Source organism: Bos javanicus, chromosome 18, assembly GCF_032452875.1.
Source record: "Bos javanicus breed banteng chromosome 18, ARS-OSU_banteng_1.0, whole genome shotgun sequence".
In the NCBI taxonomy this organism is placed as follows: domain Eukaryota; kingdom Metazoa; phylum Chordata; class Mammalia; order Artiodactyla; family Bovidae; genus Bos; species Bos javanicus.
The window spans coordinates 36,098,604-36,119,958 of NC_083885.1; the positions used below are offsets into that span (position 1 = coordinate 36,098,604).

The 21,355-nt window shown below is 47.0% G+C and overlaps 1 protein-coding gene and 1 non-coding gene across 7 annotated transcripts in view; one reads left to right on the forward strand and one right to left on the reverse strand.

Moving 5' to 3' along the window:
• The window catches only part of CDH3 (cadherin 3), a 117,250-nt gene that overhangs the window by 53,052 nt on the left and 42,843 nt on the right, over positions 1-21,355 (forward strand). For 4 of the 6 annotated variants that reach the window (XM_061387702.1, XM_061387704.1, XM_061387708.1 and 1 more), the window contains one exon: positions 19,298-19,418. In XM_061387702.1, the coding sequence (XP_061243686.1) occupies positions 19,298-19,418 (121 nt within the window). Of the gene's footprint in view, positions 1-18,198; positions 18,572-18,834; positions 19,087-19,297; positions 19,419-21,355 lie in introns of those variants that run through there. The other 2 variants (XM_061387705.1, XM_061387706.1) reach the window with 2 other exon arrangements.
• TRNAG-UCC (transfer RNA glycine (anticodon UCC)) lies at positions 14,112-14,184 on the reverse strand. Its single transcript has one exon. It is a non-coding gene; the product is annotated as a tRNA-Gly (tRNA).

The following is a 21,355-nucleotide window of genomic DNA, read 5'->3' on the forward strand; positions in this document are numbered from 1 at the left end:
TCCTCTGCCTTTACTAACATCAGCTTGAATATCTGGAAGTTCACGCTTCACGTATTGGTGAAGCCTGGCTTGGAGAATTTTGAGCATTACTTTACTAGCGTGTGAGATGAGTGCAATTGTGCAGTAGTTTGAGCATTCTTTGGCATTGCCTTTCTTTGGGATTGGAATGAAAACTGACCTTTTCCAGTCCTGTGGCCACTGCTGAGTTTTCCAAATTTGCTGGCAAATTGAGTGCAGCACTTTCACAGCATCATCTTCCCAGGATTTGAAATAGCTCAACTGGAATTCCATCACCTTCACTAGCTTTGTTCGTAGTGATGCTTTCTAAGGCCCACTTGACTTCACATTCCAGGATGTCTGGCTCTAGGTGAGTGATCACACCATTGTGATTATCTTGGTCGTGAAGATCTTTTTTGTCATTCAGTTCAGTTCAGTTCAGTTCAGTCCCTCAGTCTTGTCCGACTCTATGCGACCCCATGAATCGCAGCACGCCAGGCCTCCCGGTCCATCACCAACTCCCGGAGTTCACTCAGACTCACGTCCATCGAGTCAGTGATGCCATCCAGCCATCTCATCCTCTGTCGTCCCCTTCTCCTCCTGCCCCCAATCCCTCCCAGCATCAGAGTCTTTTCCAATGAGTCAACTCTTCGCATGAGGTGGCCAAAGTACTGGAATTTCAGCTTTAGCACCATTCCTTCCAAAGAAATCCCAGGGCTGATCTCCTTCAGAATGGACTGGCTGGATCTCCTTGCAGTCCAAGGAACTCTCAAGAGTCTTCTCCAACACCACAGTTCAAAAGCATCAATTCTTCGGCTCTCAGCCGCCTTCACAGTCCAACTCTCACATCATTAGGGAACCACAAATCAAAATCACAATGAGATACCACTTCACATCCACTGCTGCTAAGTCACTTCAGTTGTGTCCGACTCTATGCGACCCCATAGACGGAAGTCCACCAGGCTCCCCCATCCCTGGGATTCTCCAGGCAAGAACACTGGAGTGGGTTGCCATTTCCTTCTCCAATGCATAAAAGTGAAAAGTGAAAGGGAAGTCACTCAGTCATGTCTGACTCTTAGCAACCCCATGGACTACAGCTTACCAGGCTTCTCTGTCCATGGGATTTTCCAGGCAAGAGTACTGGAGTGGGGTGCCATTGCCTTCTCCGTCACATCCACTAGGATGGCTGTTTTTTAAAGTGGCTAATTTTTTTTTTTAACATGGAAAATAACAAGTGTTGGCAAAGATATGGAAAAAAATGGAAACTTCATTCATTCTGGTAGAAATGTAAAATAGTCCAGCCATTGTGGACAAAGGTTTTGCAGTTCATCACAAAGTTAAACATAGAATTACCATATGACCCAGGAATTCCATTCTGAGGTATATATATCTAAGAGAACTGAAATGTGCCTGTGTAAATACTTGTGTATCAATGTTCTTAGCAGTGTTATTCTTGGTAGCATAAAAATAGAAACAACAGAGATGTCCATCAACTGATGAATGGTTGAATAAAATGTAGTTAATCAACACAGTGGAATATTATTCAGCCAAAAAAAGGAATGACATCCGGATACATGCTACAGTGTGAATGACCTTTGAAACCATTATACTCAAAGAAGCCGGACATGAAAGGTTACATATTGTATAATTCTATTTCTATGAAATGTCCAAAACAGTTAAATGCTTAGACGCTTGCCAGAGGCTGAGGAGGGAGGTATGGGGACTGACTGCAAATGAGTTAGGGATTTCTTTTTGGGTTAATAAAAATATTCTGGAATTACATAATAGTGATGGTTGCACAACATAGAAACTCTTGAATTCTGCACTTAAAAATGGTGAATATTATGGTATATGAATTATATATCAGTAAAAAATAAAAAAACAAAAAAACTCTTCGACTAGTTAAAGAATTGAAGTTGAATTATGTTGTTCCAGCACTACGTCTTCTTGGTACACAACCCAGAGATACATACTCCCTGCACACCAGGAATACATATAAAGATGGTTGCTTTAATGGATTAAAAATGGCCACAAATTCTCTGCAGTCCCTCCTATCAAAAGGTGGGGTCTCTTTTCCCATCTTTTGAATTTGAGCTGGTCTCATGACTCACTTTAACCAACAGAATGCAACAGAAGTGATTATTGCCAGGTTCTGAGCTAGATCTCAGGGACCTTCTGCCCTTACTTTCTTGGAACATTTCTACCATCACATGACAAAGTCTGGCTGGAAGGAGAGGGCCAGACATCCCACCTGAGGCTCCAGACATGAGAGTGAGGCCATTGTGGGCCAGCCTGCCAAGCTGCCAGCTGACCACAGCCACTAAGTCAGTCCAGGTAAGACCAGAAGAACCATCTTGTCCACCCACGGAACCATGAGAAATAGCAAACTGTTACTGCTTTAGGAGACTACATTTTAGGAATGGTTGGATACCCAGCAGTGCCTAACTGATCCAATGTTGGGACCTCATTTGCACGATCAAAAACTAGGAATCGACACAGATACAGGTTGGATGGTGTAGTGGGTAAGAGTCAACTTCAACCTCAGACTTAGGCATCAGATCCCACCCTGCCACTTAGCAGCTGTGTGACAAGAAATTTATTTGACTTCTCCCTCTGTCTTCCTAGGTCTCAAAAGAATTCAAGGGGTTAATATACTTGGAATAGTTTGTGGTAGAGAGGAATGCTATTAAGTGTTGGCCTGTGTTATGCTTACCAGCAACATAAGGGTTATATACATGCTGAAGGCAACAACAGTAAATTTCATGTGTATCAACTTGGATATACCTTGGCCACCTGATGTGAAGAGCCAACTCACTAGAAAGGACCCTGTGCTGGAAAAGATTGAGAGCAGGAGGAGAAGGGGATGACAGAGGATGAGATGGTTGGATGGTATCACTGATTCAAGGGACATGAGTTTGAGCAAGCTCTGGGAGACGGTGAAGGACAGGGAAGCCTGGCGTGCTGCAATCCATGGGGGTTGCAAAGAGTCAGGCACGGCTGAGTGACTGAACAATAACAACTTGGATAATACTCAAAAAGATATGATCATCTGGAAAAAGCAAGTTATAGGACTATGACATTTATATAAAAGTATTTTTTTATTTTTTTAAATTTTATTTTATTTAACTTTACAATATTGTATTGGTTTTGCCATATATCAAAATGAATCTGCCACAGGTATACATGTGTTCCCCATCCTGAACCCTCCTCCCTCCTCCCTCCCCATACCATCCCTCTGGGTCGTCCCAGTGCACCAGCCCCAAGCATCCAGTATCGTGCATCGAACCTGGACTGGAGACTCGTTTAATATATGATATTATACATATTTCAATGCCATTCTCCCAAATCATCCCACCCTCTCCCTCTCCCAAAGAGTCCAAAAGACTGTTCTATACATGAGTGTCTCTTTTGCTGTCTCATATACAGGGTTATTGTTACCATCTTTCTAAATTCCATATATATGTGTTAGTATACTGTATTGGTGTTTTTCTTTCTGGCTTACTTCACTCTGTATAATAGGCTCCAGTTTTGCAGAGGAAGGCACCTCAGAGTTTTGGCCTCTTTGAAGGCGGAGATGGGAATGCCTAAGTAGGAATCAAGAAGGATCTTGGTTTTAATCACAATGTTCTTCTTATTATGCTAAAAGGATACTAGTATCATTTTTTTTTTAAGTTATACATAGGAAAAACACTAGAAGCAAAGAAGTTAAAATGGCAACATGGGTTAATTTGGTTTGGTAACTGTTTTCCTCTTCCTCTTTCTTTACTACGGGACTCCCTGCCCCAGTTCCTATATTAATTTAATCACAGTGGTTCTGAATGTTTCCTTTCCTGCAGCATCTGCTAAGGGATGTAGCCTTCCTGGGCCAGTCCTGACACCTGCCTTGCCACAAGCAGGCTTAGCTGGGTGTGGATAGCACCTGGCACTGCTATCCAGGGCCCCCCAGCTGGGGCCCACCCAGGCCCGCAGATGGCTGTCTTCTTGCCAAAGCTTCAGATCTCAGGCTTTGATCCCTAACATGCTTGAAGAACAATTCTTAGTTTCACTCCTCTGAATTTAAGGGGGTTCCCCTTCCTCCAACTCCCCCAGCAAGGGGCCTAGCACCCTCCTGCAAGCAGCTGAGGATAAGCCATGGAGAGAGGTGTTTGGACAGGAGGCGTCTGGGGAAGGGGGGAGCACAAGAGGCATATGCCAGAGGCCGTTTCCTTCTGCGGCAGATGCTGAATGGAGGACTTATCAGGCTCTTTAAATTTTTAAAGACTTACTTGTCTTGCTGTCACTATTTTATTGAGGAGAGCAGACAAATCGGCTTTGGTGTTCTCAGCTATTGTGTATGAGGGTGTGAAAGCAAAAACACAGGTTAGTGGGGGACCAGGTGGAAATGGGGAAGCAGGAGAAATCATCTGCATCTCAAACAGAATTGTTCTTTCTGTTTGGACACTTCTGTCTTCTCAGGCTGGGTTTTATATCCAGAGGGAGAAATGATGTTGCTCTGATAGATTTTGACTGATAGGTTCTGGATTAGACCCTCTAGAAAATTAGAGTTCAGATTCTACATTAGACCCTCTTGAAAATTGGAGTTCAGATTCTGAATTAGACCCTCTGGAAAATCAGAGTTCAGATAAGACTGGTTTTTAAATCACAAATAATACATATTCTTTATAGAATACTTGCAGCATTCCCTCATAGTTCAGTTGGTAAAGAATCTGCCTCCGATGCAGGAGACCCTGGTTCAATTCCTGGGTCGGGAAGATCCACTAGGGAAGGGATAAGCTACCCACTCCAGTACTCTTGGACTTCCCTTGTGGCTCAGCTGGTAAAGAATCCACCTGCAATGTGGGAGACCTGGGTTGTATCCCTGGGTTGGGAAGATCCCCTGGAGAAGGGAAAGGCTACCCACTCCAGTATTCTGGCCTGAAGAATTCCATGGACTGTGTAGTCCACGGGGTCACAAAGAATTGGATGTGAGTAAGCAGCTTTCACTATAGAATGCTTACAGAAAAAAATATATATAGATAAATAAGCTAAAAAGAGACAGACTGCCTCCTATGTCCTAGCACTGTACTAGGCACCAGGTGTACCAGGAGGAACAACTGGCAATGCCGCGAGGACACAGCCTTTTTCTATGATGCTTTAAGCCTGGCCCTGGCCTTGCTGGACAATTCTTTTTTTTTTTTTTTGCTGGACAATTCTATGTCTTGAGCTGAGTGGTGATTACGTTGGTATATGCGTATGTAAAAATTCATCAAGCTCTACATTTAAGATTTGTGCACTCACCTAAGTCCAGGTTATATCTTAATTAAAAAAGGAAGTGTTCTAATAGGTGTTTCCTAGAGGTTAGGTCTGGTAGTAGGTGATTTTAAATCACACAGAGAAACAATTATTTTCCTTTCAATTCTCTTTCAGTCCTTTGAGGAGAAAGTTTCCCTTTGATGTCAATATGTCTTTAATGTCTAACACTTCATGATTTCCCTTTTCAAACAGAGCTGGTCCCAGGATCAGTCCTCAGCAAGCAATAATAACCACTTAGTTTACTGACATTGTGCTTTATTTTCATTGTACTGATTTTCACATCAGTTACCTTTTGTTTATGGCAAGAGATATTGGTTTCCCATTTGATGTACTGTAGTAATTGCTTCTTAAATAAGTGTTCAAGGTAAATTTGTTTAAATTAAAAGTGAGATGATTTTAAGAAAAATTTTAAGTATAGAGTACCCATGGTATAAGGATGGGACCAAAACAGAGGGTTCTTCAATGACTGAAGTTTGGAGAAAATGGCTCTAGTAAATTCCATTAGAAACAACAACAGGGACTCCCTGGTGGTCCAGTGGTTGAGGCTTCACCTACCAGTGTGGGGTGTGTGGGTTCAACCCTGGTGGAGGAGCTAAGATCCCACATGCCTCACATCTCCCCAAAAAAACTTAAAACAGAAGCAGTATTGTAACAAATTCTATAAAGACTTTAAAAATGGTCCACATAAAAAAATCTTAAAGCAACAACCACCCTCACTTGACTCCATGCACACCTGCAGCTATACCCCACTTCCTAACTCCTGTTAAAAGAAAACTTGAAAAGAAATGTCAAGACTGTACATGCTTTCTCACCTCTTCTGTTTAATCCAGTCTGGTTTCTGGGTTGATTCTCCAGTGAAACTCTTCTCCCAGTGACCTCAAACAGCTAAATTTAATGGACACATCTCTGACCACATCCTTCATAGCCTCTCAGCAGCCTTTGACCCAGCCTACCACTTTTTTTCTGAATCTTACTTCTGTTGATTTCAATCTTCTGGTTTTCCTTTGATTAGTCTTAGTCCCTCCTCCTCCACTTAGCCCTCGAATGTCAGAGTGTCTCGGGGCTCATCCAATACCTTTAAGCATCATGTTTGGAGATACCCACATTTGTACTCTGACCCAGCCTAACCTCTTAGCACCAGATACAAATAGCCCATGACCAAGTCGATGTCTGCACTCAGCTAGCTCATGGCTCCTCCAACTTCATGGTCCAGATGGAACTCTTGATTCCTCTAGCACCCGATTCTTCTCCAATAATTCCACTATTATCTATCTAAGCCCCAAACCTAAGAGAAGGCCTTGATTCCTCCTTTCTTCAGCCTCAGAATCAGTCTATCACCAAGTCTTGTGACTTTTACCCCACACTCTGTTGAGAATCAGACCATTTTCCTTCGTCTCCTCGGCAGTAGTCCTTGCCAGGTCTGACATCTCTCATCTGGACATAGCACCAGCCCCCTCTCTTTTCTCTTACTTCCATTCCCCCTGTCCCAATTCTCATTTTCATAGAGCAGCCAGGAGGATTGTTATAAAATATGAATCAGGCCATATCCCTCCTCTGCTTAAGATTCTTCAGTAGCGTTCTTTTTATTCTGGAGTAAAAGTCAGACTACTCGTGGCTCTAGAACCCTATATGATCTGTGACTCTCACCTGTTTCCAGCCTCATCTCCCTTTCTCTGAAGACTCACTGCTTCAGCCACACTGACTTCTGTGTTCCTGGTTTCTAGCAGTTGCCTACCTTTCCACATGCTGTTCCCTCCACCTGGAGTACTTCCTCTCAGCTTTTCTATGACTGACTCCTTCTCAGTCTTGGTCTTAGCTTCACTGCTGCTTCCTCAGAGTGTCTACCTTGACATTCTATCAAAAATGAGCTTCCCTAGTGACTGTCTTATTGCTTTTTTTCTTTCTTAGCACTTTCAATAGTCTGTAATTATCTTGTTTGTTCTCTACATTTTTATTAGAGTCCATGAGAATAAAAGATTAAGTCTATTTTATTCACCATTGCATCCTCAGTGCTCAGAATAGCATCTGACACATAGTAAATATTTCTTGAATGTAACGAATGGAAAGGTAGGTGGAGACTAAACCAAACAAGGCCTTGACAGAGCAGCGTGGAGAGGCATTTTGGGATTTTAATCATAGATGCAAAGTGATCAGGCTTGGCAGTTGTAAACGATCAGTCTGACAGTAGTGGTGAAAAGAGATGGGAGGGTAACCAAGAAAAGCTACTGCAATGGTCCAGGTGAGAGAGATGACGGGGTTGAATGGAATAAGATGTATAGAGTGCTTAGCATTTAACCATAAGGAACGGGAGTGGTCAGGTTACTGTTATCAATATAGCAGATAAGTGAGGACTGCTTGAATTTAATGACAGGAAAGTTGAGTCCAATGGTAGAGGGACTTGTGTATCCCTTGGAATCTTTGAATCTCTAATCACCTTTTACAGTGATAAGTAATAGAACTTCTTATCCTTATTGAGTTAATTTGACCTCTATCAGTGAATGGTAACTCATTCTGTGTTCATATTTGCATTCTTCTGCCTGTGTCCCTTCTCACCACCATCAGCTGGGAAGAAAGAATTTCATGGAGAGAGCTTCTGACACCTTTCATTTATTGTGTGACCTGGAAAGTCACCTCATCTCTCTGAACTCAGTTTCATTTTCCATAAAATGAGGACTCTGATATCTGCTTTGTCCATCGTGAAGATCAGTGAATAGCTGTACAGAAAATATTTTTTAAATGCAAAAAAAATATCATTCAGTACCTGCTGTGTGACAGGCACTGTTGATGGTGCTGGGAATATGGCAGTGGCGTAGGGGGAAGAGCGATAATTCAACCCTGTGGGGCTGACGCTGTTGCAGAAGTCTGTTCAGACTCTGGACATTCGGGATTTTAATTTTTTTTTTTTCGTATTTATTTGCTGCATCGGGTCTTGGTTGTAGCATGCAGGGTCTTTTGTTGCAGTGCTCAGGCTCCATAGTTGCCAGTAGTTGCAGCTCTGAGGCTCCGTAGTTGTGCTGCTTGGGCCTAGTTGCTCTGCGGCGTGTGGGATCTTAGTTCCCCAACCAGGGATTAAACCCACTTCCCCTGCATTGTGTGGCAGATTCTTAACCACTGAACCACCAGGGAAGTCCCTGAACATTTTGAATTTTGACTGTATTTTTCTAATTGGCTGATCACTTTGGGCCCCTGCTGAAAAACACAGATTCTTGGCCTGACCACAGTCAGTCAGAATGGGGAAGGTAGAATGAAGGGAGGGGTAACTATCTCCCTGAAGTGATTCAGAAAAAACTGAAAAAAAGAGATTAAGTGAATTAAACCACCTCCCTGTTTCTCTTCCCAAATACTGATTAACCACTCAGCAGTCCTGCATACACATCTGTTTGTATACTGAATTTTCCAAAACATTTCTAATAAGAAGTGCCTTCAGATGGCTCCAGGGAGAGCAAGTGCAAACATCAGGACCAGCCATGTGACCTTGAAGGAGAAGGCAGTGGAAGTAGCAGAAAGCGCTGTCCTTGGCGGTGTTTTTGTCTGCCACAGAGCTTGCTGTACGACTGATCTGGATCTTAGTGTCCTCATCACCAAATGAGGTCAGGGTTTCCTGAGTACCAGTTCATGGAGGGGTGCTGGGTTAGTGTAATCAGAATCTCCTAGGGAGCTTGTTAATAAGTCTCCAGATTCCTGGGCCTCATGGGCTGATGAATCCAATTGAGTAGGGCTAGAATGGCATCTATCACCTCCTCTGTTTTTTGTTTTTTTTTTAATTTATTTATTTATTTTTGGCTGTGCTATGTCTTCATTGCTACGTAGGTTTTTCTCTAGTTGCAGTAATTGGGGGCTGCTCTAGTTGGAGTGTGTGGGCCTCTCATTGCAGAGGCTTCTCTTGTTGCAGAGCACGGACTTCAGTAGTTGCGGCTCTGGGCTCTAGAGCACAGGCTCAGAAGTTGTGGTGCACAGGCTTAGTTGGTCCATGGCATGTGGGATCTTCCAGATCAGGGATCCAACCGTGTCTCCTGCATTGGCAAGGAGCCACCAGGGAAGCCCACCTCTTCCTGGGCAATTAGTTTTTGATACACATCCAGATTTGGTATCTCACTAGGGTAGGTCAAACTCTCTGTGCCTCAGTTTTCTCATCTGTAAAATACAATGATTCCTCAGACAATTAATTAAATAAGTTAATTTACATCATGCATTTGGAGCAGTGTCTGTGCTCCAAGCGGTGTAAGTACTGGGTAAGTTTTAACTATTCTGTCAGTCAAGATCCAATCAGGAAGACAAACCACTGTGCATATTTAAAGCAGAGGGAACTTAATGCAGAGGTGACGGAGAGGCTGAGAAGCCAACAGGAGGCAGTGAAACAACCTAGAGATTAGGCAGCAAGAAGTCTTCGACCCCTTAGCAGGGGGAAGAGAGGGAAATGGTGGTGTTTCTGGAGCCCAGAGTCTGGCCGAACCTGGACCCACAGCAGGAACTGTAGCTGTAGCTTAGATACAGCCATGTCAAGACAGCTGAAGGAGCAGGAATACCCTGGCTTTTCCCTTTGTCCCACCCTCCAGTCCCCCTCTAGTGCCTCCTATTGGCTGAATCAGTATCTCTCACCTGAGCCTGGGAAACCCCATCTGCAGAGGTCACCCCTGCCTTTCAAGGGAAGGATGAAGCATGACTCTGAGAACAGATTGTCATTATTTTGTTGTTAATATTTTCTCTAAGGTCTTTTGGGGCCTCCTAATACTCCAATACTTTGGCCACCTGATGTAAAGAACTGACTCCTTGGAAAAGACCCTGATGCTGGGAAAGATTGAAGGCAGGAGGAGAAGGGGACGACAGAGGATGAGATGGTTGGATGGTAACCCCGACTCGATGGATTTGAGTTTGAGTAAACTCCGGGAGTTGGTGCTAGACAGGGAGGCCTGGCGTGCTGCAGTTCATGGGGTCGCAAAGAGTCAGACATGACTGAGTGACTGAACTGAACTGAATTGAACAGATCTTAAAGGCTCTAGACCTTAGCCAACCACAGGGATTCAGGGCTTCATGAGTGCTTATTGATTAATCAATTCCATGCCTTCAATGTACATGCATACATAAATGCTTGGCCTCTGATTTCTGGAAACTGACAGCTCAGGTCTTGACTCACATTCACCAGTGCCGAAGGCAGCAGAACCCTGCCAGAGATTCAGGGAAAGGGAAGGTATGTGGATCAGGTTTCTGGCTGGGCATCAGCTGCCTCAGCACCTTTAAGGATTTAGAAGTGATAAATGGGGAAGCTGGCCAGAGATATCACTAGGGAGAACAGAGGGTCCCAGAAAGCTCTGGAAGAAACACAAAGAAGTAAGACTGTGGAAGCATTTGTATGGGGCACTGGGCAGGGGAGGGAGGAGCAGGAAATAGGACCTCACCCAATTTTAAGGATACTTCCTAGAAAAGACTGCAGAACACGCTATGTCTTTGGGACATATCCCTGTAAGTGTGCTATGTGGGAGTGGAGCTCTGGGAATTTTGCTACCAAAAATGGGCAGAAAAGCTCCTTCTAAATATTTCTTGGAGGACTCAGAATTTAACCTTGGACCGGAGGCAAATATGTTTAAGAGGTTCTTAAGAGAAAAGATCGGATATCATGGGATTCTTCCTAATATACTAAAGACCTGCTCCTCAGATTCATTCTTTCAGCAAACATTGATGGATAGCAGGTTGGCAACTGATTCAGGGAATGAGTTTTAGAGTGAGACAGAACTGGATTGCACCGTGGCTTTGCCTCTGTCCTTCCCAGCTGTGTGGCCCTGGGCAAGGGATTTCACCTCAGTTCCTCCCCACCCACCGTGAAAAGGGAATATGTAATATGAAATAGTGTGTAGAGTTGGAAGGATGAGAATGAAATAATGCATGAAAATACTTAATATCTGAATCCAGAGCGTGCTCAGGAAATGATAGTAGTTCATTTTATTATGACTTGTATTATTTGTATGACACTTTGCAAAACACTTCCCCCTCTGTTAGCTCATTGGATTTCACATCAACTCTGTGAGGCAGGTCAGGGAACCCACATTGATTTTGCATCTACTCTGCATCCAGCACCCTGCCAGATGCCTAGCAGTTATTATCTTGTTGATTTCACTCAGTCAATACATATTTTAGTATCTGTTTTACGCCAGCCTGTTCTGTGTCCAGGAGGTACAGCAATGAACAAACACAAAAATCCCTGCCTTGGGAGGATACACTAAGTGAGGGGAGAGTGGCAATCAATACAGTATAATGAATACTTAACGTTTACTGTCTTCCAACTTGCTTTACAAATATTAACTCATAACCTGTGAGGAAGGTATTATTTTGCTTACCCCATTTTACAGATGAGGGTACTGAGGCACAAGGGAGTTGAGAGTCACTTGGCCAAGGTCTCACAACTCAGAAGAGCTGAATTAATGATTAAAAGCCAGACAGCATCACTCCAGAGTCCTTGCTCTTAAGCACTACTGTTACCTCTTAAAAAAATTATATATGTACTAATATATTATCACACCCTATAGATTAGGGTGTAGTAAGTGCTATGAAAAAAATAATAAAGCAGGGTAAAAAGGGAGGAGGATAATGGGAGAGGGCTCTCTATGCAGGGAGGTCAGGGAAGGCTTCTCAGAGGGTTCACATCTGAGCAGAGACCTGAAGGGATGAGGGAGAGAGGCAGGTGGCCATCTGGGGAAGGGTGATCCAGGCAGAGAGAAGCACCGTGTAAAGGCCCACGCTTGGTGTGTTCAGAGAACCACAGGGAGGCCAGCACTGGAAAAGCAGAGTGAACAAGTGGTAGAGGATGAGTTAGAACCTGAAAGACAGCTCATGCTGAGCCGCTGAAAGGATGCAGTTGCTGAGATGGAAAGATTGTGGGAGGGGCAGGTTTGCAGGGGAAGGTCAGTTCAGTTTGGGATAATTCTCACCATCACCCACCAAGTAGGAATTACTCATTCCAGAGGACTGAGAGATTAAATAGCTCACCCCAGATCACCCAGACATTTTCAGAGGCAAGATTCAAATATATGTCTTCCAACCCTAACTTAAATGCCACAGGCAGTTGGCTGGTAGTGTGCTGTGGGGAAATCTACAGAAGTGATATTCTGAGTGTCCTGATTCCTGACCTCAGGAGCTTTCAAGGAAGGGGAAAGAGATAGTGGACAGTGAGGCAGAAAGAGAGTGTCTGAGTAAAGGAAAGGAATAATGCCAGAGATCCCACAAGGCAGTAAGTAGCATGTATTTAAATGTGAAATGCATACAAGAAACACAGGGAAAGTGTACTTCTTTATGAAAGAGCAAAATGAGTGAGAATCTCAGCCCTGTCTGGGTGGAGGGTATCAGGGACAGAGCAAATATCTGTGCCGAAGAAGGCTGTGCTCTAGCCAAGATGGGAAGCTCCTGAGGTTCAGGGTTCCACTTGGGCAATTCTTTCTCCACAAATTGATGCTTTTTCATTGTGACAAAGGTATATCCTGGGCCAGATGTCTCCCCTGGACCTGTGTATCCCACCACAAGCCTCCTCAACATGCCGCCACTGGGCACCTCTAAACATGCCCCAATCTGATGTCCTGATCTTCCCCCAATCCCGAACTTGCTCTGCCTACAATGAGATTCCAAGAAGCCAACCCTGCAGGACTTATTAAATATGGAAGGGCTCCCAGGAGGAACTGGTGAAGGAGTGGAGGAACAGGATAAAGAGGGCAAGAAGCCAAGTAAGGGTGTGATTTCAGACCAAGCCCCTGGAGAGTAGCTTCATCCTGATCCAGCAGGGGAACGAACGCTGGATGTAAGTTACCCCTGGGAGTTTAGGGGTGGGGGCACTCAGCTTCGACACTCCAGCACCAGTTGGTTATTGGCTAAGGGCTGGGAAAGTAAACTCCTGGGCACTTCCTTGCAAGGGAAAGGGGATCCCAGTAACTAAAGGGCAAGCCTCTAGCTCTTCACATGTTCAGGCTCCTGGGAGCATCAGCACACAGAAGCCAAACGGGGCATTCAGAAGCCATCAAAGGGATCCCAGGGGACCTGAGAGCACCCTGACAGTGTCCACTACACATGCCTTACCCATCTCAGGAAATGGCATTGGCATCCTGCTGGTTGCTCAGGCCCCAGACCTGGGAGTCATCCTTGACCTGCTCTGTCTCACACCCCCATCCAATCCTTTAGCCAATCTCATTGGCAATACCTTCAAGATACATGCAGAGTCTGATCACTTTTTTTAAAGTAACTTTTGAAAATTGTGGTAAACTACACATAACATACAGTTCATTGGCATTAAGTACATTCACGTTTTTGGGTACCCATCACTATCATCCATCCTCAGAACTCTTTCCATCTTGCAAAGCTGAAACTCTGTACCTGTTAAGCATTTTGTTTGTCCATTCATCTGTTGATGGACTTTTGGGTTGCTTCTGCCTCTTGACTGTTGTAAATAATGCTGCTGTGAATGTGGATGTAGAAATATCTGTTACAGTCCCTGCACTCAGTTCTTTTGGGGTTATACCTAGAAGTGGAAGGGCTTCCCTAATGACTGACTGGTAAAGAATCCACCTGCAATGCAGGAGACCCTGGTTCAATCCCGGTTGGGAAGATCTCCTGGAGCAGGGCATGGCAACCTACTCCAGTATTCTTGCCTGCAGAATTCCATAGACAGAGAGGAGCCTGGCAGGCTACAGTCCATAGGGTCTCACAGAATTGGACATGACTGAAGCGACTAAGCAGTAGCAGCTAGATATGGAATTGCTTGATCATACAGCAATTATATTTTTAAAATATCTATTTATTTGCCTGTGCTGGGTCTTAGTTGTGACATGTAACATGGGATCTAGTTCCCTGACTGGGGATCAAACCCAGGCCCCCTGAATTGGAAGTGCAGCGTCTTAGCCACTGGACCACCAGGGAAGTCCCAGTAATTCAATTTTTAATTTTTTGAGTAACTACTTTACTATTTTTCATGGTGGTTCTACCATTTTACATTCCTACGACAGTGCACAAGTGTTTCGATTTCTTCACTTCTTCACCAGTACTTTTTATTTTCTGTTTTTTTCTTTTTTTTTTAAAGACAGTAAACAACAAAATTCTGTAAAGCAATTATCCTTCAATTAAAAATTAATTACTTTTTTAAAATCTGATAATTTTTTTACCCTTTCCACAAGGAGCACCCTGAACCAGGCCATTTCAGTTTTTGCCTGACTGACTGCAGTGGAATCCCATCTGACCTCACTGCTTCTGCCCTCATGTCCTATAGTCTTTTCACCTCTCTTCTGCTCACACCCTCCTGGGCCTTCCTCCTTTCCTTCTCAGAGAAAAGCTAAAATTCTTACAATAGCCTAGGAGGCTCTATAAGATTTGCTCCTCACCCTCCCAAATCTGACTCATTTCCTACTAGCTCACTCCACTCCAGCCACACTGGTTTGTTTTTTGTTTTTTTTTTTTTTTACCCTGTCCGAAGTAATCTCCTGCCTCAGGTCCAGGTCCTTTCACCTTATTTTCTCTGCTTGGAAATACTACTAAGCAATACCTGGGCACTTGCTCTGTGCCAAGTGCTGAATTTAGTGTTTTTAAAATATTAATTAATTCTCATCTGTATGTATTCCCTCGTTCAGTCCTTGTGCTTCAGCTATCCTGGTGTAATTTGCTCCCCGCTGCCTTAAGGTCTGTATTCCTCAAGGAGGACTCTGGGCTTTTTCCCCATTGCTTATCAGCCCCTCCTCCATTTTCTGCCTTTCTCTTGCTTTCTTGCCCTCAGGCTTCTGCGTGGGTTTGGTCCTTGGGAGGCAATGCCAGAAGATGAAAGGTGAAAGGAGAGAGACGTTGGGTTGTTTCCCCCCACCGCACACACATCCTCCCTGCTCTGCTCTGAGCAAGTGTCCTGTCCCTCCCAGACCGCAGCTCCACTTGAGGGGGTGGTCCTCCGCACTCCAGCTCCCCCAGCCCCAACCCCTGACTCCCAGTGACAGCATTTCCTCCCTTTGCCATCCAGCCCTCCAAGTTGTAGCTGCCTTTCTGCTGCTACTATCTCCGGACCTTCAACACCCCTGAACCCTGCCCGTTCCTCAAGTCCCTTCACTAAGACTTCAATCAACATGTGGCTGGATTCTGTCTCCTGCTAGATCCTGACCTAAAACCACCTTCCGTATCACATTATTCATAGTTTTCAACTCTGCCTTCTGTCCCGTGAATTGGCACTTCCCATTCTGGACTGGAAGAAACACAAGCTGGAATCAAGATTGCCAGGAGAAATATCAATAACCTCAGATATGCAGATGACACCACCCTTATGGCAGAAAGTGAGGAGGAACTAAAAAGCCTCTTGATGAAGGTGAAAGTGGAGAGTGAAAAAGTTGGCTTAAAACTCAACATTCAGAAAACGAAGATAATGGCATCCAGTCCCATCACTTCATGGGAAATAGATGGGGAAACAGTGGAAACAGTGTCAGACTTTATTTTGGGGGGCTCCAAAATCACTGCAGTTGGTGACTGCAGCCATGAAATTAAAAGACGCTTACTCCTTGGAAGGAAAGTTATGACCAACCTAGATAGCATATTCAAAAGCAGAGACATTACTTTGCCAACAAAGGTTCGTCTAGTCAAGGCTATGGTTTTTCCTGTGGTCATGTATGGATGTGAGAGTTGGACTGTGAAGAAGGCTGAGCGCCGAAGAATTGATGCTTTTGAACTGTGGTGTTGGAGAAGACTCTTGAGAGTCCCTTGGACTGCAAGGAGATCCAGCCAGTCCATTCTGAAGGAGATCAGCCCTGGGATTTCTTTGGAAGGAATGATGCTAAAGCTGAAACTCCAGTACTTTGGCCACCTCATGCGAAGAGTTGACTCATTGGAAAAGACTCTGATGCTGGGAGGGATTGGGGGCAGGAGGAGAAGGGGACGACAGAGGATGAGATGGCTGGATGGCATCACTGACTCAATGGACATGAGTCTGAGTGAACTCCGGGAGTTGGTGATGGACCGGGAGGCCTGGCGTGCTGCAATTCATGGTGTCGCAAAGAGTCAGACACGACTGAGCAACTGAACTGAACTGAACTGAACTGATTCTGTTCTTTACTGCATAGCACATACCGACTAACATGCTATATATTTATTTTCCTTATAAGTATATTATTTTCCTCTCTATATATTTATACTTATTTTCCTATATAGGTATATAAATATGTATATATATATTTACTTATTTTCCTCACAATCTGGAATGGAAGCTCCAAGGTTGCGGGTGTGTTTGTTTCATTCAGTGTTGTATCTCCAGTGCTTGGCACACAGCAGGCCGTCAGCAAGTATCTCTTAATTGAATGAACGAACGGACGGCTAGGGGAGCTACAGGGAAGCCAGCAGTGTGGTCCATGGTGCAGGCAGAAGAGCTGACTCTCAGCTTCTCCGCTCCCCACCTCTCCCCCGCCCGGAATGCTGAGTGCTCTGGAAGGAGACGGAAATGAGCGCGCTCAACAGCCCTCCAGTCGGGTGTTTACTTAATTAGGGCCTGTATCCCGACGCTCGTTGGTGTTTAACTGTCCGCCTAATGGCTTCATCTGGTTCCGGGCGGGCGCGGGGATACCTGCGAGGCGAGGGTAGGCGGGGCCCCCCGGGTACAGTCTAGGGCCGGCGCCGCCTGGAAAAGCCTCTGCTCGGGTATCTAACCTCCCCTCGGGCACGGAAAGCGACCCCTACGGGAGAGAGAGGCGCGAGGCAACGGGGGCTGGTGCTCAGCAGATGGATTTGGGTTTTAACCGCGCGTGGCCCTCCCCAGCCACCAGCTGCCGGGACCACAGGCCCGATAACCGAGCGCTCCCCTGATACCAGATGCAATTGCTCGCTTTACCAGCAGTCGTGAACTTGAAGGATTACAGCGTTTCTTATTCTCTTAGTTTGGGGAACCTGAGGGTACTACAGAGAGAAACGGCTCGTGAGGCAAAGGAAGGGGACCAGTGAGCTGGATCCTAAAGCTATAATATCAGGCAACGTTTGGGCACTTGCTCTATGCCAAGTGCTGAGTTTAGCATTTTAAACGTGTTAATTAACTTAATCCTCTTCTATTTGCATTAATTCATTCAATCCTAGGCTTTTAGAGACCAGTTAGCACAATAGCCCCACTAGAGGCATGCAAAACTGAGGCTCAGAGGTGTTATTTGACTAGCCTGAGGCCACCACGCTAATAAGTGGTGGAATCCCGGCTTAAGCGCAGGCGGTGCGCCCCCAGAGCCAAAGATCGTTTTGAAAGAGAACTCCCACCGTCACAGCGCAAACCGACCTCTTCGCTGCAGGCCTGGTGGTAAAGACAGGCAGGCTTCCAGGTTAGCCTTTGAGGGCCAAAAAAAAAAAAAAAAAAATCTATACTTAGAGACTGCAGTCTCTTCCTCAAACCTCTGAATGTGAAATGGGGAGAAGAGAGAAAAGGGATGAGGAGTCAGCCTGAAATTCTCAAGACAGCTAAGGAAAGTGGGAAGGGCTCCGGGAACAAGAGGCTGGGACTGGCCGGGAAAGCTCAGCTCGGTGCGGAGACGGCGTGCACTGTGGAGCGACTGAGTCAGGACCGTTTCAGGGCCCATGGTTCATTTGCGTGTCGCCAGGGGAAGGGCACTTTGGGTATGCAGTAGAGAGACGAATTCCGCCCAGCTCCGCCGTCTGCTCCCGGGAAGGATGCAGAAGAGCTGTTTTGAAGGGAGGTTCACGGAAAGGCTGCTCCGCGCAGCCAGCATTTTTCACTTAGATTATACTCAGTACTGCAGACCAATAAAAACAGTCGCGATTTTAAAAATGCCTTTATTTGCGTTTTCACAAGTTGAGAAGTTGTTAATTATGTATCTGACGTTGGGGGGGGGGGGGGAGGTTGCCTGAGATGCTGGGATTAACAGCCACCTCTCTGCCTCGCACCTTTTGGTGTCACCACGGCTTCGAACTCTGGGATCTTCTCTCCCAGCCTCCATTTGTTCGGCTGTGCCAGGGAAGTAGTGAGTCTTCCGTGAGTTGTAGCAGATTTTGTAACGGTCCCTGGTGACCTCACTGCCAGTTTTAAACCCTGGAGACCTGGGAGCAGGCTGACGTGGGAGGTTGGAAAGAGGCAGGAGGTACCACCCCCCGCGCCCCCCCGCTGTCGCCGGGTGTGGGACGGACACACCCGGCCTCCATCAAAGCTTTGGGTAACAGAGCGCCTCAGGCAAGCATGAACGCGGCGCCTCTGTTTCCAGCCGGGTTCAGATGCATCTCCACTTCTTTTTCCCACTCTAGCCGCAAGGCACAGAGACCTTTTTCTTCCCGTGCTGCGAAGGCTGAGGAGGGGGTGGGTTGGGGTTTTTTCCCCTCTCGAACTCAGAAGCTGCAAGACAGGGCCTGGGTCCCTGCCGGGAGGCATTCCAGAAAAGCCAAGAGAACGCAGGAGGGAACGGGAGAAGACTGTGTGTGTGTGTGTGTGTCTGTGTAGAGACTGTGTGTGTGTAAAGACAGTATGTGTGTGTAAAGACAGTGTGTGTGTGTGTGTGTGTGTGTGTGTGTGTGTGTGTGTGCGCGCGCGCACGAGGTGGGGGGGTGGGGGTCTTGGGTGCCTCCACCGCGCCAACCACGGCCCCACCTGCGAGAGGGCGGGATCTTTCGGCGCTGGACCAATCAGCACCTACCTGCGCTCACCTGGCCCCCTCCCTCCGGCTCCCGCGGGCCCCGGTTCTCCACGGCTCACGCTGAGCTTAGCGGAGCACTAGCCCGCTTTTGCGGCAGCTTTTCACCCCTCTTTCTCCAGCCATGGGGCTCCGTGGTGGGCCTCTCGCGTCCCTCCTCCTGCGCTTCTTTCTCCTACTCCAGGTACTCCATTGCCTTGCCCTGACCCCGGCCGGAACGCTCCTCAGAGGGCTGGCGGGAGGGGTCCGCACGCGGCGGTGGCGTCCGGGAGAGCGTGGGGCTGGGCTCCGTGGGGCCAGGGTTGTCCGGGACAGCCTGTGAGGACTCCCCGGGATGGGTTTGCAGGGCCGGGCACGCCTATGACCCAGCCTCCCTCTTTCCCTCCTTCCCTCAGGCACAGGTTTACTGGCTGCCGCGCGCGGCCTCGGAACCGTGCCGGGCAGGCTTCGGGGAAGCTGAAGTGACCTTGGAGGCGCGAGGCGCGGAGCTGGAGCCGGGCCAGGCGCTGGGAAAAGGTAAGGACCCCCCACCCCTGGGCCCGCCTGTGGAACTGCGGAGCGGGGGCCGCACGTGGGGTGTCCAGGCTGCCGCGGGGAACTCCTGGCGCCGCCTCAGGTGTGGGGGAGGCGCAGACAGCATCCCGGGGACTTGAAGAGGGGTGGGCGGCCGAAGGGAAAGGCCGGAGAGCGTAGAGCCCTCTGACGTCCAGCCCCTCCTTGTCCCTCTGCGGCGGCTTACCTTGCCCCCCTCCTTCACGGTGCGGGGCGGCTGGGCCACTCTCCCCGCCCGGACATAGGAAGCTCTCCTCTGCTGGCCCCAGTGGAGGAATGCGCCGTCCACATTCCTCCCCAGCCCCCGCGCAGGTGTGGGGATGAGCCGTGCCCCGGGCAGCCCCCTTCGCCCCTCTAGGGCCCCCTTTGTGTACCGTGCTTTGTGTCTCCGACAGACAGACCCGGTCTGTTTCTCTTCTTCGCGCTCCCTCCCCTCGCCCCCCTTCTCCCCCGGCAGCTGGAATGCACTCTTAACCCTGCCCTTCCCGGAGGGCCTGCGCCCCTGCAGCCTGCCTGGAAACTGGGCCTGGCACACCTGAACTGGGGCCATTACACCCTGGGGACACCCCCGGCCCCCAGTGTCTCGGGACTGGAATGTTAGGGTACTTGAGGGAGTGGAGATCCAGAAGCCGGAAAGTCTCCATCTGTAGGCGGATGGGGAATCAAAGCTCATTTTTGATCTCACAATTACTTGCCCCCCACCACCACCTGAAGTTCAAAAACTTGAGGTGGATGGGGGGTACTCTGATGAGCAGAACCACTGTGTTATGAAGCTCAGGCAACTGAGGGGCAGATGGTGGCCTCTTTCCCTCCATCCAAGACAGTGGGGGCTCCTCCAACCGCTCAAACCCAACTTCTTAAACAAGTGTATCCCAGGATCCTTGGGTGGGGTCCAGAGGATCCTTAACCTGTAAAGTTGTTTAAGAGTTTCTGTGTGGATTTTTCTGGGTAGGGGATCTACAGTTAAAAATTTCAAAGCAATTTAAAAACCCGTGCCACCTAGCATTTTTCTGATTCCCACATCAGCCTACCCTTCACCCCAGGTACGGATTCCTAGAGCTTGAATGTGGGGATGGCTAGGGGATAGAAAGGCTCTCCTTTGTCTCTTCAAAAGAGGATTGGGAAAAAAAATTAAAAAAAAAAAAAAGAGGATTGGGTGCCTACAGTCTGTGGAAGCCTTTTTTCCTTCTCCCCGCCCGCCCCCCACCCCAAATAACTCTGCAGATTGACAAAACAATTAACACCCAGGCTAGGCCAAGCTCCTTAAACTCTTGGCTGCAGGGAGCTGAGGAGAAGCATTAAGAGGCCATGCCTCATAAACTTTAAATTCTTGCACATGGGTTTATTACTGACTGGCTAACAAACTGCAGCTCAGCCAACCTGTAAAAATGTTAACTTGGGCAGGGCCCCAAATCCAATTCCGGCTCCCTGAGGAAGCTTTATTGCTAACCAGACTTCTGCCAAATCTGTACCCCCTCCCCCTCATTGTCAAGTTCTCCAGCTATACTCTGGGAGAGCAGGCTATGGCTTTGACTGTAGTCTGCACCTTATCTTTCTTACTGAAGGAAGAAATATCAGATTAACTGTCACTTCACTAAGCTTGAGATTGTTGTGGGGAAGTGGTGATCAGGTTTTCTATTTCACGGTCCGGTTGCCAAGTACTTGCTTCTCAGTGACGTCAGTCATGTTAAACCTTTTGAGAAAATTCTGCTTTCTCGGATGTCTGGTTTATGGTTGTAAAAATGGTGGGTTCAGGCCAGGAGCACACCTGGGTTATAAAATAAAAGGTGGGTTAACGTGCTTGGCTAACCTTGAGCAGAGCTCCCTGCAACGTGCCGAGTTCTTAGGGGAGTCTTCCCATGAAATGGGATGCTGCCTTCTTTTTAAGTAAAAGCAAGTTT